A 16,705-nucleotide genomic window follows, 5' to 3' on the forward strand; every position below is an offset into this window, starting at 1 on the left:
GTGCTGTATACCGGGCCTTATATACAGTAATGAGTGGCCGGGCTGTGTGCTGTATACCGGGCCTTATCTACAGTAATGAATGGCCGGGCTGTATGTACCGGGCTGTGTGCTATGTACCGGGGCTGTGTGCTATATACCGGTCCTTATATACAGTAATGAGTGGCCGGGCTGTATGTACCGGGCTGTGTGCTGTATGTACCGGGCTGTGTGCTATATACCGGTCCTTATATACGGTAATGACTGGCCGGGCTGTATGTACCGGGGCTGTGTGCTATATACCGGTCCTTATATACGGTAATGAATGGCCGGGCTGTATGTACCGGGCTGTGTGCTATGTACCGGGGCTGTGTGCTATATACCGGTCCTTCTATACGGTAATGACTGGCCGGGCTGTATGTACCGGGGCTGTTGCTATATACCGGTCCTTACAGTCAGTAATGAATGGCCGGGCTGTATGTACCGGGCTGTGTGCTGTATGTACCGGGCTGTGTGCTGTATGTACCGGGCTGTGTGCTGTATACCGGTCCTTATATACAGTAATGAATGGCCGGGCTGTATGTACCGGGCTGTGTGCTATATACCGGGCCTTATATACAGTAATGAATGGCTGGGCTGTGTGCTATATACCGGTCCTTATAGTCAGTAATGAATGGCCGGGCTGTATGTACCGGGCTGTGTGCTATATACCGGGCCTTATAGTCAGTAATGAATGGCCGGGCTGTATGTACCGGGCTGTGTGCTATATACCGGGCCTTATATACAGTAATGAATGGCCGGCCTGTATGTACCGGGCTGTGTGCTATATACCGGGCCTTATATACAGTAATGAATGGCTGGGCTGTGTGCTATATACCGGTCCTTATAGTCAGTAATGAATGGCCGGGCTGTATGTACCGGGCTGTGTGCTATATACCGGGCCTTATAGTCAGTAATGAATGGCCGGGCTGTATGTACCGGGCTGTGTGCTATATACCGGGCCTTATATACAGTAATGAATGGCCGGCCTGTATGTACCGGGCTGTGTGCTGTATGTACCGGGGCTGTGTGCTGTATGTACCGGGGCTGTGTGCTGTATGTACCGGGGCTGTGTGCTATGTACCGGGGCTGTGTGCTATGTACCGGTCCTTATAGCCAGTAATAAATTAGGTCTATAATGCAAAATACATCAGGAGCCGGTTGGTTAGTCAGTCATAGGCAGCTATTGATTTCTAGTTTAAAGGGGTTACCTGAGCTCTACAAATTGATGGACCTCAGTATCCGACCAGAGAGGGTCTCCTGGCACCCCACCAGTCAGCAACTTTAAAGGGGATGCTGGTGAGAGCATGGCAGCCTTGTAACCTGCACCCCTACCTGCGTCACCGAGCGCTAACCATGTTACCTGCACCCCTACCTGCGTCACCGAGCGCTAACCATGTTACCTGCACCCCTACCTGCGTCACCGAGCGCTAACCATGTTACCTGCACCCCTACCTGCGTCACCGAGCGCCAGCCATGTTACCTGCACCCCTACCTGCGTCACCGAGCGCCAGCCATGTTACCTGCACCCCTACCTGCGTCACCGAGCGCCAGCCATGTTACCTGCATCCCTACCTGCGTCACCGAGCGCTAGCCATGTTACCTGCACCCCTACCTGCGTCACCGAGCGCTAGCCATGTTACCTGCACCCCTACCTGCGTCACCGAGCGCTAACCATGTTACCTGCACCCCTACCTGCGTCACCGAGCGCTAACCATGTTACCGGCGTCACCAAGCGGCAGCCTTGTTACCTGCACCCCTACCTGCATTACCTAGCGCTAACAATGTTACCTGCGCCCCTACCTGCATCACTTAGCAGTGGCCTTGTTACCTGCGTCACCAAGCGGCGGCCATGTTACCTGCACCCCTACCTGCATCACCTAGCGACAGCCTTGCCCTATTCATGTCGTCCTGGAAAACCCCTTTTAATTCCATAGCCAGTGGAGTGTGATCTGATACTGTCCTCACCAGGGGAAGCTACAGTGTTTGGCCTGCAGGGGGTTATACACTGTTACACATGACTGAGCATATAGTACATACAGGAATAGTCCCCGCCCCACTGTTACATCCATACACAGCAGCCTCTTCAGTATCTCACCCAGCAGCCAATCAGATCACAGCTTTATACAGTGTGTATGTGTGTGTATATAATATATATATAATATTATATGCATATGCGCGCTCTTTCTGAATTGGTGGTTTGGGAGGATGCTGACGTGGTGTTGCACGCGGACGAGACCTCCTCTCTGCAGCACATGATGCTGTCCCCTATCACAAGGCTAAATATAAGTAACACTTAACCAGCGAGGTGCTGGGGACATCTGTGGAGCTGTCATCCTTTCATTTTCCTTTCCTGAGCTGTATCAGCTGCTCCCTGCATGTAACATGGACTCATTCCAAGCATGGGACAATACTGCCAGCATGACTCACACTGTGGAGGTCTTACTGGGGGTGGTATGTGCTTTATGACATCCTATTCCCAGCAGGGGGCTGTGTGTGTTTACACTTTTATATTTTTTATCAGTCACCTTCAGTAAATAGGATTAGAGATGAGTGAACCCTCAAGGTTTGCTTATCTGTTAATAGTATGTCCATTGCTGTTATATAGGTGGCATTTTGGCCTTATTGCACATCTACAATGGTATCCACATGGATAGTTCTACTGGACTACTTTTAAAGAGGCACTGCTGCAATTTTTTAACTGGTTGTGATTGCAAGCAGTTTTGCAAATTTACTTTTTATTTTTTTAAATAAAGTTTTCTATGTTTAAACCAATGTTATACATATGGCCACTAGGTGTCTCCCTTCACTGCACATGTGTACAGCTGCTGTGCATCCACATTCAGTAACAGAGAACCCTGGGATTGATTGCATTGTATGGTCGGCTCTCCTGGCAAACAGCAAAAAAAAAAAAAAAAAAAAATAGTATATGGCAAAACTGCTTACAATCACAATCCCTGTTGATTTCTTAAACATTTTTTTTATGTTAAATATTTAACCATATTTATGTAGCACCAACTAACTGCAGTTCTGTACGGAGATCGTCTGGGGAGCCCATAGGAGATAGCGGTGGTCTGCTGCTGCAGCTCCTATTACACGGAGCGACAGCAGCAGATTGTTCATGCCAGCTGATCGTTGCTTTCTATTACACAAAGCGATTATCGGTCGTGATGGCCGATAATCGGCCAAATACGGCTAACGATTGCTCTGTGTAATAGGGCCTTTAGTTTAATACTGCAGAATGTATGGGCACTATATAACCATGCTTTCTGCCCATTAACCATAAACCCTCTTAATCTTTTTGTTTTTCTTTACAGTTTTAACCATTCAAAGACAATAAAGGTTATTGAAGACCAGGAGTTTTATTTTCCATACCCCGTCCTTTGTAGTCGAGGAATGTCAACAGCCACCTTAGTTACATTTGTAAGACATGGAGGGTCCGGGGTGAGGAGAGGAGTACTGCTGACCTCTCGTGTGCTGCAGGATACCAGTCGTGCTGCTCCAGCCTACCAGTGCTCCACCACAAGCCGCAGGTCTTTTTCATCACGGTTTGACCCAGACGGAAGCGGACGACCTGCCACCTGGGACTCTTTTGGCATCTGGGACAATCGAATTGATGAGCCTATTCAGCTCCCGCCCAGTATTAAGTATGGCAAGCTTATACCGCACATCAATCTGTCTAAGGTCGGCTGTGCCACACAGCTAGGGAAGAGGAAAGAGAATGAAGACCGATTCAACTATGGCAAACTGACTGAAGATGTCTTGTATTTTGCTGTCTATGATGGACATGGAGGAGCGGCAGCAGCTGACTTCTGTGACCGCTTTATGGCTAAATATATCCAGTAAGTCTGCATTTCTTTGTGCCCCCCCAATATGAGATTATTATGGTTTGCTATATGGTTCACCGTTAATATATCCACAGGGAGTTTCTTACGCAGGAGAAAGATATGGAGAAAGTGCTGACCAGAGCTTTTCTAGAAATTGACAAAGCCTTCTCAAGTCAAGCTCATCTTTCTGCTGATGGTAGGTATCAGACTTGGTTTCTGTCTGTTTTTGTAGCATGCAAAATTTGACGTTGCTCCTAAATAGTAATGCAAACAGTAATAGTAGGCAGAGGAATCAAAATGTGACTGATGCACTATAAACATGGACATCAAAAAGATGGGCCAAGTCCCCTCACAGGCCAGAAACTAAATTTAAAGGAGAACTCTGGGGAAATGCAAAAATCCCAGATGGGGACATAAGCTATACTCGCCCCTGCAGCTATACCCCTGCAGCGTCACCAGCTCACTGACTGCTTCTGGTCTCCTCTTTCTCCAGACTTCCTACATCATCATGTCCCGACAGGAAATATTTGCTCAGCCAGTCAGTGACAGCACATTGGTCCTGCTCCAGTCATTGACTGGCTGAGTGGGCATTTATGAGCTGGGACATGACAGCATTGGGAGCTGAGGAAGACCAACGGGGGTCTGTGAGCGGTAATGCTGCGGGGTTGGGGGTTGACGGAGAACGGGAACTATAGCTTCTTTATAATGTTCCTATCTGGGATTTTTACAATTCCCCAGAGTTCTCATTAGGGCTAGCTCACACTGAGTAAAAGAGGCAGAATTCTGTGACAAAAATCTCAGCTGTAGAATCCCGCCAGCCTCAGTGTCATACAGACCGCTCGAAGAATTGGCATGTCAATTTGAGTGGAGGCCTGCGAGCCCTCCCATAGACAGCCTTTATGACACTGAGGCTGGCACGATTCCATGGCAGGGAGTTCCGTCGTGGAATTTTGCCTCTTTTACTCCGTGTGAACTTGCCCTTAGAGGCACTACAGTCAGCTAGCCGGAACCCTTGTGGAAAGCTGTGATTCTGTCACACTGGTGTACTTGCACTGGTGCCCAGTACTTTCGAGGCTCTTTCCAGTGTTTGTGTTTTAAGTGCGTTAGTCACAGATATGATGAATGTTGCTAGCTTTAATTTTTGTGTTTCAAGCATTCTTTTGTCTTACACATGCAAGGAGCTATAATAGGTGCTATAATAGGATTGTATAGCAACCATAGTAAGTCTAGTATAATACATAAATGATAGTGCTTTATGTCTAGGTGCCTCTGGACATTGCAGAATACCTCTATATACTTTCCTACAGTTTAGTGGTGAAGAATAGACCTACACATGAATGTACCGTATATGTATACATGCCCTATATTGTACGAGTACGACCTATAAGCCAGAACTTATGTAAACTAAATGACAAATTGCTTGTTAATAATCTAACCTGATCCACAATGCATCTTCTGGCATGTAGAGATATTTAACCTTAGAATGCTATGTATTATGTATATGCTCTTACTAGAAGCATCCGACCAATGAATATGTTGTGACTGATATAACGTATAGGAGGATTGATGCATCAACATGACGGCTAGGGAGATAGGTGCTTGCTATAAGTTCTGATATCTCGAATGTATATTGAATGTAGGTGTATAAGATGATGGCTCTAAAATACATTGTGGTAAAGCTGTGCTTGGCGCAGTCATGGTGGTATTCATCATGTTCTGTGGCTGATAATCTGGAAGCTAATGTCCATCTTATTACTGGAGAGATATAATACCACATGGCCCACAGACCCTTAATATATGTATATTGGAATAGACTGTATATGGAATATATGTATACATACTATATATACCAGTATATATAGCCCAACCCACAGAAAAGTAGTTCCATAATCCTGTTGATGAATCAGACAGCTCAAGACGAAAATTTAAATTTAATCTGTATGGGAAATAAATCTAGTGATCACACTGCAAGCACTTTCACTGATAGTGTATGGGGAAGAGTTATATAAAGTTCTGTTGCCCATAGCAACCAATTGCAGCAGTTTACTGCTCTTGAAAAGTGAAAGCAGTGCTGTGATTGGTTGCTATGGGGAACAGATACAAGCTTCTGACTACTGTACCCAAAAAATAGTTTAGTGTGTGCGGCATTCAGATGTCAGAGTGAGCGCCAAGTGGGTTTATAGAGAGTCTTTCTGTAACTCCATACACTGCACACTCAGCGTGTCCCTTCAGTGGTGGTTGGTGTCTGAGACTGTAACATGCCAGAAGTAAAATGATAGGTATCTGTCAGTATACCTCTTTGCTGCCTATATATTTCTGGCTCTGCATTCCCTGGCCTGTGAGACTCCGTGAGGAGAAAATTATCTCTGTACTGAGGAGGGCCAAAAACCCCAAACAGGTGTCTATAGATGGGTCACTTTCCCTTCTTGGAGAGATTCTTGCTTGAGTTATAATCCCTAGTTGTCCTGTAAGGCTCTTAAGGACCAAGCATTGACTTGCAGTGATGCTACCCTCCAAAAGGTGGCATCAGAGCTACTTAGCATTTTTCCTTGCATGGCCTACAAGACTCTACACACCAGGTGGTGCTCTTCTCAAGGGAAAACGTTGCTTAAAAATGTCAGTCACAAGACCATCAGGTACAACCTGTTTAATATGACCCACGGATAGAATGGCGCTGTCACGGGGAAGCCAGTGCCGCGGTCCGTTTTTCGAACTGTGGCCCGGTTCCCGTGTACGGCGCCGTTCTATCCACTGGTACCGGGCCAGGGCTGAAGCACTGGAGGCGGCCCGGGCCGCTCCCAGTGGGAGAAAACCCCCATCCCTCTAACGCGGCTCAATTGATTTTAATGGAGCCGCGTCATAGAGGGGCAGGGGATTCCTCCCACTGGGGGCGGGTCGGCCGGCCTGTTACCTGTGGATAGAACGGTGCTGTACACGGGAACCAGGCCGCAGTTCAAAAAACAGACCGTGGCACCGCCTTCCCCGTGGGTCATATTAAACAGGATGTACCTGATGGTACATCCTTTTTAAGTCCTGAGGTCAGACATGCCCCATACAGAAATAGCTGTTGATGTCAGGCAGCCACATACTAGGTAAGGGTACGTGCACACTACGGGATGGAGACTGATTACCTGTTGCGCATTCAGCAGCTCGCCCTCCGTTCATTCTTTGGACCAGTGCTTCTCAATTCCAGTCCTCAGGCCTCACCAACAGGTCATGTTTTGAGGATTTCCTTAGTATTTCACAGGTGATATAATTATACTCAGCGCATCAGGTATTATCACAGGTGTCCTTTTGTATGGGATATCCTTAAAACATGACCTGTTGGCGAGGCCTGAGGACTGGAATTGAGAAGCACTGCTTTGGACGGAGGGCAGAATCCACCTTGCATAGAATGGAGTCTATGACACGGGTGGAGACACGCTTGACCACCACAGTCCACGGGCGGGTGCGAGCTGCGGGATGCGCGACAGGTTATTAGTTGCCATTCCGTAGTCTACACCTATACTAATGGTGACCAGATATCAGCAGTACTCAGTGTATTTTAGAGCCCTCACTAGGTTTACATAGAAATAAAAATGTCTGACAGAATTTTTTTTTTTTTTTTTATAAAGCATTTATTTCATATGTGAAATGTTGTGAAACTTGCAATATTGGGAAAACAAAAAAAAAAAAGCTGCCCAGTCCTGTTTGAAAAAATTCTATATAACTATTGGCAATGAATAGTATTCTAACTAAAAGCCTTGAGCAGATTGTGCAGTGTACTACATATCCTTGCCCGTCCTATAGTAAATGACTTCTGCCTCTCCCATTCCATGCAGCTTTTTTTTTTTTTTTTCTCCCAGTGTTGCAGTTTTTTTTTGTCTGATAAACCCCTGGGTGAATTTCCTATTTGCCTCTGTGTGCGTGTTATTTGTGGCAGAGACTGCACGTGGTGAGCAGCTCTAGGCTTGGAGGCCCCGGACGTTATAATGCTGGGCTTCAGTGGAAAGGGAGATCTCCTATATTTTGTCCCAGGTGAAGGAGTCCAGCGGTTCCTAGCCTGGACTACAGGAAGGTCCCAACATCCACTATGTCCCATTAGTTGAGATGAACATGAAGTTAAAAAAATGTCCAGTGAGTGTTGAGCTCTCTGCAAAGATCTCAGTTTTTTTTTTTGTTTCGTTTTCTTAGTGTCGTTGAAAGGAAAGAGAATGACAAATTCTTATAATTCTATATATCTACAAGATGTGTATACAACCAGATTAGGCACACAACACAATTCACATCTGTCATCCTTTCATAAATGCCTCATGGATTTTGGAACATACAGTTTTACTTAGTTTTTTTTTTTTCTTTTGTCTTAAAGTGTATCTGTCATGAAATTTGAACTTCAGAGGTTGTGATGCAAGCAGTTTGGCAGTATACTTTTTTTTTTTTTTTCTATGTCTTTAAAGAAGAAGTCCAACAGATTATAAAATCCTGCAGCCGGAAGGGGGGGGAATTGATTACAAGTACTAACTTGCATCTCCCCGTCCCCGCCGTGAGCAGTGGGATCGGCTGCTTTCCGGAGCTGACAAGTCACGACCTGTCTGATGGATTGGCCACTCAGCCAGTCAGTGACTGGGGCAGGACGCCGCTCCAGTAACTGGCGCCTTTCCGCCGGCTCCATAGACACCATTCTATGGGCCGGCTGATTCTGCATTCCGCCGAAAGGATTGACGTGTCTATTCTTTTGGCGGAATCCGCCCGTGCATAGAATGGTGTCTATGGCACGGGTGGACAGGCGCACGGCCGTGAGCGCATACAGCTGACTGAATTCTGCGGAATTTATCTGTGAGAATTCCTCAGTGTGAACGCACCCTAATGCAGCAATTCAGTCAGTTAGAGGTTTTGGTGCTGTGTGACAGGAGAGCTGACCATACAATGCGAGCACCCCCAGGACTCTCTGTACTTAATGTGGATGTGCAGCAGCTGTACATATGCACAGTAAAGGGAGACACCTAGTGGCCATATGTAAAACTCTGATTTAAACCTAATAAGAGTATATTGTAAAACTGCTTGCAGTCACAACCCTTGTTGATTTCTTTAAAAGAAAAAAAATTGCAGCAGTTCCTCTTTAAAGGCTGGTTCACACTGAAGAAACACTGCGCAATTCCTGCCGCGCTCAGTGTCCTGCTTTGAGTGAATGGGAGAGCGCACGCTCGTCCGCTCCCTCTCCCCTCCACTCAAAGAATGAACATGTTAGTACCCTGAGCGGAGATCGGCGGCAGCAGACGAGCGCTCGCCCTCTCCATTCACTTACAGCAGCACACTGAGCACGGTGGGATTCCGATCTTGCTCAGTGTGAACTGGCCCTAAGAAAGCTATGTAAGGTCTCAACTAACTTGGTTAGTTTTTAAACTAACCAATGTCTTGGGCACCAAAAACACTGCAATGCTGTGAAGCTATTCCTGGCCTCCCTATAGATTATATATCATGGTGTCCAGTATAGAAGATGCACAGTGCTACACTGTTTGTTCTCCAGGCAATGGAGTTTTTGTGCATATGCACTTACCATGGGGGAAGTACCTGCTTTACTTCATTTATAACTGTTCCAGAATCTATGGGTGCACCATAAGCAATGTCTTCCTAGTGTAATGTATTGTCTCTAGCTAACACTTCATGATTTCACATTAAAGCAGGTGTTTTAGCTGTAGAAAGCAAGGTGACCTCTTGCCGGGCTTTGTTGGCAGCTGCTACTGCAAGTTGTTGAAGGTCAAATATTGGTCTGACAGCAGAATATATATGTGCGTCTCTTCTTCTATTTGCCATAGTCTGATCTGAGACTTTTAAAACCTGTCAGACCTGTTCCATACCGATTAATTGTAGCCGTCATTGGTTGCCCTGCTACCTACTGAACTAATGATACTTTGGCCTTGTGAAAGGAGATTCTATCACAGCCTGAAGGGGGTTTCCAGGCTTTTCACAGAATTTTTCAGGAGCTTAAAAATAAAGTGAAAACCAAACTTTTTTTTATTTTTTTTACATTGCTTTTAACATGTTTTCATAGCACTTTCAGGGTACTTTTTTTAAAGGGTTTTTCTGCACAAAATATACTGTTAAGTAGTGTTGAGCGGACTTGCTGTACTTTTTGGGTTCGTCAACGTTATCTGAACCCACGCGCTCGACAATGGACTTCCAGTGGCTGAAGAAGTTTGGTGGTGCCTCCCTAGGGCTGCTAGGAAAACATTGATACAGTTTATGGCTGTATCCATGTTTTCCAGGACTCCCAAGGGCGGTATACAACTTCTACATCTACTGGGAGTCCATTGTTGAGCCTTTGGGTTCAGAGAACGTTGACGAACCCAAACAGTACGGAAAGTCCGCTCAACGCTACTGATGAACTATCCACAAGACAACCCATCAGTCACTGACCGGCAGGATGCCGATAACTGGAACCCTTGCCGATGAACTGTTCAACACCCACACTACAGTGTCTACATGTCTCCATTCACTATGTAGCGGGTGCAACTTGTAGCCGCAGCTCAGCTCCCGTGCAGCGTTAACAGTTTAGGAAATCAAAGCTGAGCACTGTGAGCAACCAGGCCCACTCCTGAACGGAAGCTGTAAAAACACCAGCTTGCTAACAGTAATAATACCTGCTTTATATAAAGAAAATGGGAAATCGCACAAGTCAAGCTAATCCTTAGATGTCTGTAAACCCATTCATTACTCAACATGGCGCAATACATGCCTCTGTACTGGAAAATTTTGTAACGTAACATGCATGTCTGTAGATTGATAATGAAGAACAAAGTAGGAACAGGTGCAAAGGAAATTGGAGCAGTGGCCCATGGCAATCAATGGGTATCTGCATTGGTTTGTTAGGGGGCATCTGACCAATAAGAGGCAGACGTGAACTGGATTGTATGGGTAGTCTTTCATTTTTCCTTAGCACCAGTTTTGAGGGTAAGATCACACAGGACAAATATATATTTTTCAGATGTCCCTGTAGCATGCACTGTGCAAACATGGTCCACGCTCTGCAGTAATGGACCTTTTAATGCAGATTTTGGTGGTAGAGTAGGGGCATATAAACTTGTATGGAAACTGGGCACTTGTATGAGCTTAGTTCAACTCTGAGCTTGTATGGACCTGTGCTGTGGTCATATGCATTAGCTCTTAGTATTGTATGTTTAGGGAGCCATGTTTGTGGCATTACAGGCACACATGCATTGAGCCATGTTGTTGTATTGGTCTGTCTAGTCTCATACTGCATGCTGCTTTATTCCTATTCGTACTAACACACAAGTTAGGTAAACCGAAATAATCCTGATTGCAAGATCGGAATTGTTTAGTGCTCCCATTGGTATTGACGTTGCCTTCTACCTTTCTCATGGTATTTTTAGCTACAATGTTGAACTGCGGGACCACTGCAACAGTAGCCTTGTTGCGGGATGGCATTGAGCTAGTTGTGGCGAGTGTTGGTGACAGCCGGGCGCTGTTATGCCGCAAAGGAAAACCTGTAAAGCTGACGATTGACCATACGCCGGAACGGAAGGAGGAAAAACAAAGGTATTGTGTCTATATATTATTGGTTGCAGCATTCTATGTTGTTCATAGGGAAATGGTAATCTCAAGGAATACATAGAGAGAGGTTGTATCGGTGACTTCCAGGAATCCCTAGGACTGCATCCAACTTCAGCAGCCACCGCTAATCGAATGCTGCACGCTTGGGTGAACCACAGTGTGTTTGAAGTTTATTTAACTCCTAATGTGTGTGAGTTTTTTTTTTTTTTTTCTTTTTTTTTTTTTATTGCATCCATCCACCAGTTTTTAATTCCAGCACATTTCCACTGGTGATCATAGTTTGCCTGTTTCATTTATAAAAGCATACAGACAGCTGTGGAGAAAGGGGGGAATCGGAAGGGTCTTATGGGTAAAGGCAAGACAACAGGGTGCCGGATAGTTTACAGTTGTGTGAATTAGTGCTAATGGTTGTTAATCCCATTATCTTCAGCTCCCTCTACCTCCCTCTTGTTGGTAATCCTTTTGTTTGTAATACTGCCGCCTGGGGCATGGAACAATTATAAAAACGTGGCATATGTGATGGAGGGGTGGTTTACAATCCGCTGTGATCAGCCAAACATCTGTTATGTTTGCCTTAATCTTTATGGGTTAAAAAAAAACTAGCATCAGGTTAGACGAATCTAACCTGCTGCTCGCGCCCTAACGTGCACAAGGCACTAAGGAGGAAGGTATGGCACTCACGCCAACATGGCGGCAAGTGGGCCGGCTCTGTGTGATTGGAGCGGGCCATGGATTCAACTACAAACTGCACCGTGCTGAGGAGGAGGAGGGTAAGAGACATACCTTCCTCCTCTGCGCCCCTTGCACATTAGGGGGCTATCGGTAGGTTAGATTAGTCTAACCTGCTGATGTTCCCTTTATTGTAGCGTTGTCTGGCACCTACAAGTTGTTAGTAACATGGCTTTGTGTAATGTAGTAGGCATTTACATTAATATCACAGGCAGTAATATTTACTATCCGTATGTGTTTTCAGGATAAGGGACTGTGGTGGTTTTGTGGCGTGGAATAGTCTGGGACAACCTCATGTAAATGGAAGACTTGCAATGACGAGAAGCATAGGAGATTTGGATCTCAAATCTATGGGAGTAATAGCAGAGCCTGAAACAAAGCGGGTTACGGTGAGAGTCTCTTATTTTGTTTGAAGGCACATTAGGTGGCCCAATCCACATTAAATGAGTCATGTCTCCTAGATCAGCGCTAGTTTACAGAGCATAAAACTTGTGACAAGGGTCCATTTAGGGTCTGGTATTGAGTTGCCATTTTAGTCGAGTTGGGTCTGCTGGCACCAATAGCTTTAAAGTGAATGTACCATCAGGTACATTAGCTTAACAGGACCATGGGATAGATTGGCGCCGGTACAGGGACGACACGGTGCTGTGGTCCATTTTTTTGAACCGCGGTCCAGTTCCATGTATGGCGCCGTTCTATCCATGGGTACCGGGCCGGCGCAAAAGCACTGGAGGTGGGCCAGGCCGCACCCAGTGGGAGGACTCCCCTGCCCCTCTGACGCGTCCCTGTTGGAATCAATGGAGCTGCGTCATAAAGGGGCGGGAGAGTCTTCCCACTGGGGGCGACCCGGCCCGCCTCCAGTGCTTCAGCCCCGGCCCGGTACCCGTGGATAGAACTGCGCCGTACACAGGAAGCGCGCTGCGCCGGCGCCGATCTATACATGGTACATGATGGTACATTCACTTTAACCCATAGGTTTAATATGGCCCTTTTAAAAGCTCAGAAGCCGCCCTCTGAATAATTTATAGGTGAGCGCACATGCGCCTCTATTTTTGATATGTATGAGTTGTGGTAATACAGTACCTCTGCTTTATTACCTTATTAGAATTTATAATAACTTTATTGCCCCCATAATAGTTTTTCTTCTTCGTTACATTTTGAGAAGTTCTGTATGGTTGTCTAGATTTGGCCTGTTCGGGTAAATTTACATGAACTGTATTGCAGCGGATTTCACACTGCGCGTTTTGTAGTGAAATCCGATGGGAATCTACCATTCAGAAAGCGAACGTATCGGCACATATAAGCTTTTCATACCTACGGATTGTCACCAGTGCTCTAATTCCAGCAGTTCCATCCATTCTGATATCCACCGCCCTGTTCTTCTGCAGAGCTGGTCATTTGCTGCATATACCAGATATCAGAAGAAATGGATGACACCACTGGAATCTGTATAGCAGTGCCGACCGGTAAGTATGAAAAACTTATATCGGCACATGGTGCTAATATATTTACTTTCTGAATGGTAGTAGATTTACAGTTTGAAATCTGCTGCAATACAGGTATACCTGTAGTCAGTTTCAAAGTATTTACTTTAGAGTTCCCCAATATTCAGGTAGAGACTGGGTTAGATGCTGTGCAGGACAGTACCCAGCTCTATTCAGTTTGAATTTGGCAGACAAGAGCTTCAGTCCAAAGCAAACGCTTAGATAAGTGGATGTACTTGGACCTCTGAAGGCCAGCCCTGTCTACATTTTAAACTTTTATCTTAATTTATTTACAGCTGCACCATGCGGACGACGGCTTCTTAGTATTAACCACAGATGGCATTAACTTCATTGTGAACAGTCAGGAAATCTGTGACATCATCAACCAGTGCCATGATCCCAGTGAAGCAGCACAAGTCCTCACTGAACAGGTAAGCATTGTGGGACACTTTTTTTTTTTTGTATACATTCAGGGGTCTAAATTCTTATTTCAGCTGAACTAAAAGAAAAGTAACCCAACTATATAAAACAGTACAGAGATAAATGGTAATGATGAGAGATTGCTAATGTAAGCAGTGTAGCCTCTATGTAAACCAGCACCCATATCATAGATCGAGGCTGTTTCACAAAGCCTATTACATGGCCCAGTAATTGTGCAGGGTTGTGCATGATTTATGAAACCATAAAACACATCTAATCTCCTTAACCCCTTCTTGTCAGCCATGCAGCTATATACATTGCTACTGCTGATCCTCTGTGCAGTAGTAGTGTGTGTGTGTGTGTGTGTGTGTGTGTGTGTGTAGATAGAATGAATGAATGAATGAAATATATAATCTCTAATTAGTATATAATGTATTAGTATGTGTTTTTATTTATTTATTTTCCTCTATCTTTTCAAAGTCTGCCTCAGAATGCCTATAATATTGATCAATGCTTTGCAGTGGCAGAGCATTGACCAGAATATGCAATAGAGGGAAAGTGTGTATGTTAAAAAATAAAAAAACTTTAAACCACCTTTTCCCTTTTTAACACAATCTTTATATTGTTGTTGTTTTTTTTTTTTTTTGAAGTTCACTCATCAAATATAATAAATGATAAAAAGCGATCAAACATTTCTATTTGCACCATTATGATACCATTAAAAACTGTAAATCATGACGCAAAAATATGAACCCCAACCAGCCTTCTTGGTGGAAAAATAACACATTATGGCTCTTAGAAGGAGAGGAGGAAAACACTGCTTCCGTGTGACCTGGACATCCATGCATAAATGACATTTGGTCATGAAAGGGTTAATCACCCCGTACACTCTTGCCTACCATAGCCATCATGGCCAACACCATGCTGTTTCGTTTTCCTGTAATCGTGCACACAATAAAATTAAGTGACAACAATTAGTCAGATGGTATGAGTGATAATTACAACCTGTCCCACACCGTGACCAAGGCTTTGTATGGCTGCGATGGAAGAAAGTCATGGCTCTTAGAATGTATGGCTGTGATGGAAGAAAGTCATGGCTCTTAGGATGTTAGACACAGGATTTTTTCCATATAACAGGTTATGTATACCGCACATGGTAACAGTTTTGTTTTTTGCTGACCTCTTCAGGCTATCCAGTATGGAGCAGAAGATAATAGCACATCCATAGTCGTCCCGTTTGGAGCCTGGGGAAAGCACAAGAACTCTGAAGTCAGTTTTTCCTTCAGTCGTGGTTTTGCATCGAGCGGCAGATGGGCCTGACTGGCAAGACTGCTCTACCGTCATTACGTGGCACAAAGTCCATCTACATGCACTGTACAAAGATGTCTCCATTAAATCCTTTACTTTCTAGACCATGGAGTGCTGCTCGTTGTGTACAATTCACGTTGGGAGGATGGACCTAGTGTATGTGGTGACTAGATCCAACCATCGTATTAATACTAATGTATGGTAGCGCCATGTTTTGGTGGATCAGTACAAGGAGAAAGACTGTTGAATTGTTCTCATCCTTCCTTCACGGACTTGCATTCATTATGGCGTCCATGAACAAATTATTTGGGCTCTTTACTGCTCATTTTGCACTGCGCTAGTGACCATCTTGGCTAGGTTAACATCTGCATTTGACTCTTCTTAATTCCGTTTCACTGTTCTATTCGAACCTAGAAACCTGTTCACTTCAATAGCTTTTTATTTAGATCAGTGGTGTGGTTTTGTTTTTTTTTTTTGCACAAATTTTCTGTCTGTCCCAAAAAATGGACCACTGAGAACAGCTTTTTTTTTTTTCCCTTAAATATTTTTTTTTTTTTACAAATATGAATGGAAGTTTTTTTTTTTTTTTTCTGTTTCCTAAACAGAATAGAGAAATGGAATTGAGGCGGAGAATCAAACACAGACGTGCACCTAGCCTTATGCTGGCATTTTCTATCTGTTACACCATATGTGGAGTGTTTTTTGTGTTTATACTGTGAGACTCATTGAACACTGCTACATCAATGAAAACCTATTTAGTTTTGTACTTTTATGAAGGATTGTAATAGGTGTTTTTATCTTTCTCTTCTGAAAATGTGAATGGGAGCAGAATAGACAAGTTGTTTTTTTTTTCCTGCTCTGGACACTGTCATTTTAGTCCCTGATAAGAATTGTTCTTTGGAAATATGGGTATGGCTTGTAAGATAAATAAAGTAGTAGTGTAAGAGATGTGATGAAACTCCTTAGCTCATTGTTCTTGTTTTACAGTTTTTGGGTCCTTCAAAGTGTTTAGTTACTTTGCCGTACTGTTCGGGTTGGGCAATGCTCTCTGAACCTGAACGCTTTGTATTTAGTGATGCTGTCAGCCCCGCCCCCCCCCCCCCTTACACTCGTGTAATTTCTTCAATGGACAGTGTCATGTAGGAGAGGCTTCACGGCCCAGCCTAGGTGATGCTGTCCACCAAGGAAATGAATGGATTTTAGAGCAGAAAGAAGACAGACAAGTGTTACACAGGTCATTATTGAATGTGCAGCATCTAAGCTTGTGGATAGTGCAGAGAGCTGCACATAGAGTAAGGTGGGAGGGGGGACAGTGTCACTTTAACTTCTGACAACTGGAAAAGCTGGATGCCGCCCTAGGGCTACCAGAAA

At 44.7% G+C, this 16,705-nt stretch overlaps 1 protein-coding gene across 3 annotated transcripts in view; it reads left to right on the forward strand.

Annotated features, from left to right (window-relative positions):
• Positions 1-16,705, forward strand: part of PPM1K (protein phosphatase, Mg2+/Mn2+ dependent 1K) — a 42,828-nt gene extending 26,123 nt beyond the window's left edge. For all 3 annotated transcript variants that reach the window (XM_069978263.1, XM_069978262.1, XM_069978261.1), the window contains exons 2-7: positions 3,333-3,857; positions 3,938-4,038; positions 11,213-11,378; positions 12,367-12,511; positions 13,903-14,037; positions 15,215-16,705. In XM_069978263.1, the coding sequence (XP_069834364.1) occupies positions 3,412-3,857; positions 3,938-4,038; positions 11,213-11,378; positions 12,367-12,511; positions 13,903-14,037; positions 15,215-15,346 (1,125 nt within the window). In that variant the 5' untranslated portion in view covers positions 3,333-3,411 and the 3' untranslated portion in view covers positions 15,347-16,705. The remainder of the gene's footprint in view (positions 1-3,332; positions 3,858-3,937; positions 4,039-11,212; positions 11,379-12,366; positions 12,512-13,902; positions 14,038-15,214) is intronic.

This window comes from Dendropsophus ebraccatus, chromosome 7 (genome assembly GCF_027789765.1).
Source record: "Dendropsophus ebraccatus isolate aDenEbr1 chromosome 7, aDenEbr1.pat, whole genome shotgun sequence".
In the NCBI taxonomy this organism is placed as follows: domain Eukaryota; kingdom Metazoa; phylum Chordata; class Amphibia; order Anura; family Hylidae; genus Dendropsophus; species Dendropsophus ebraccatus.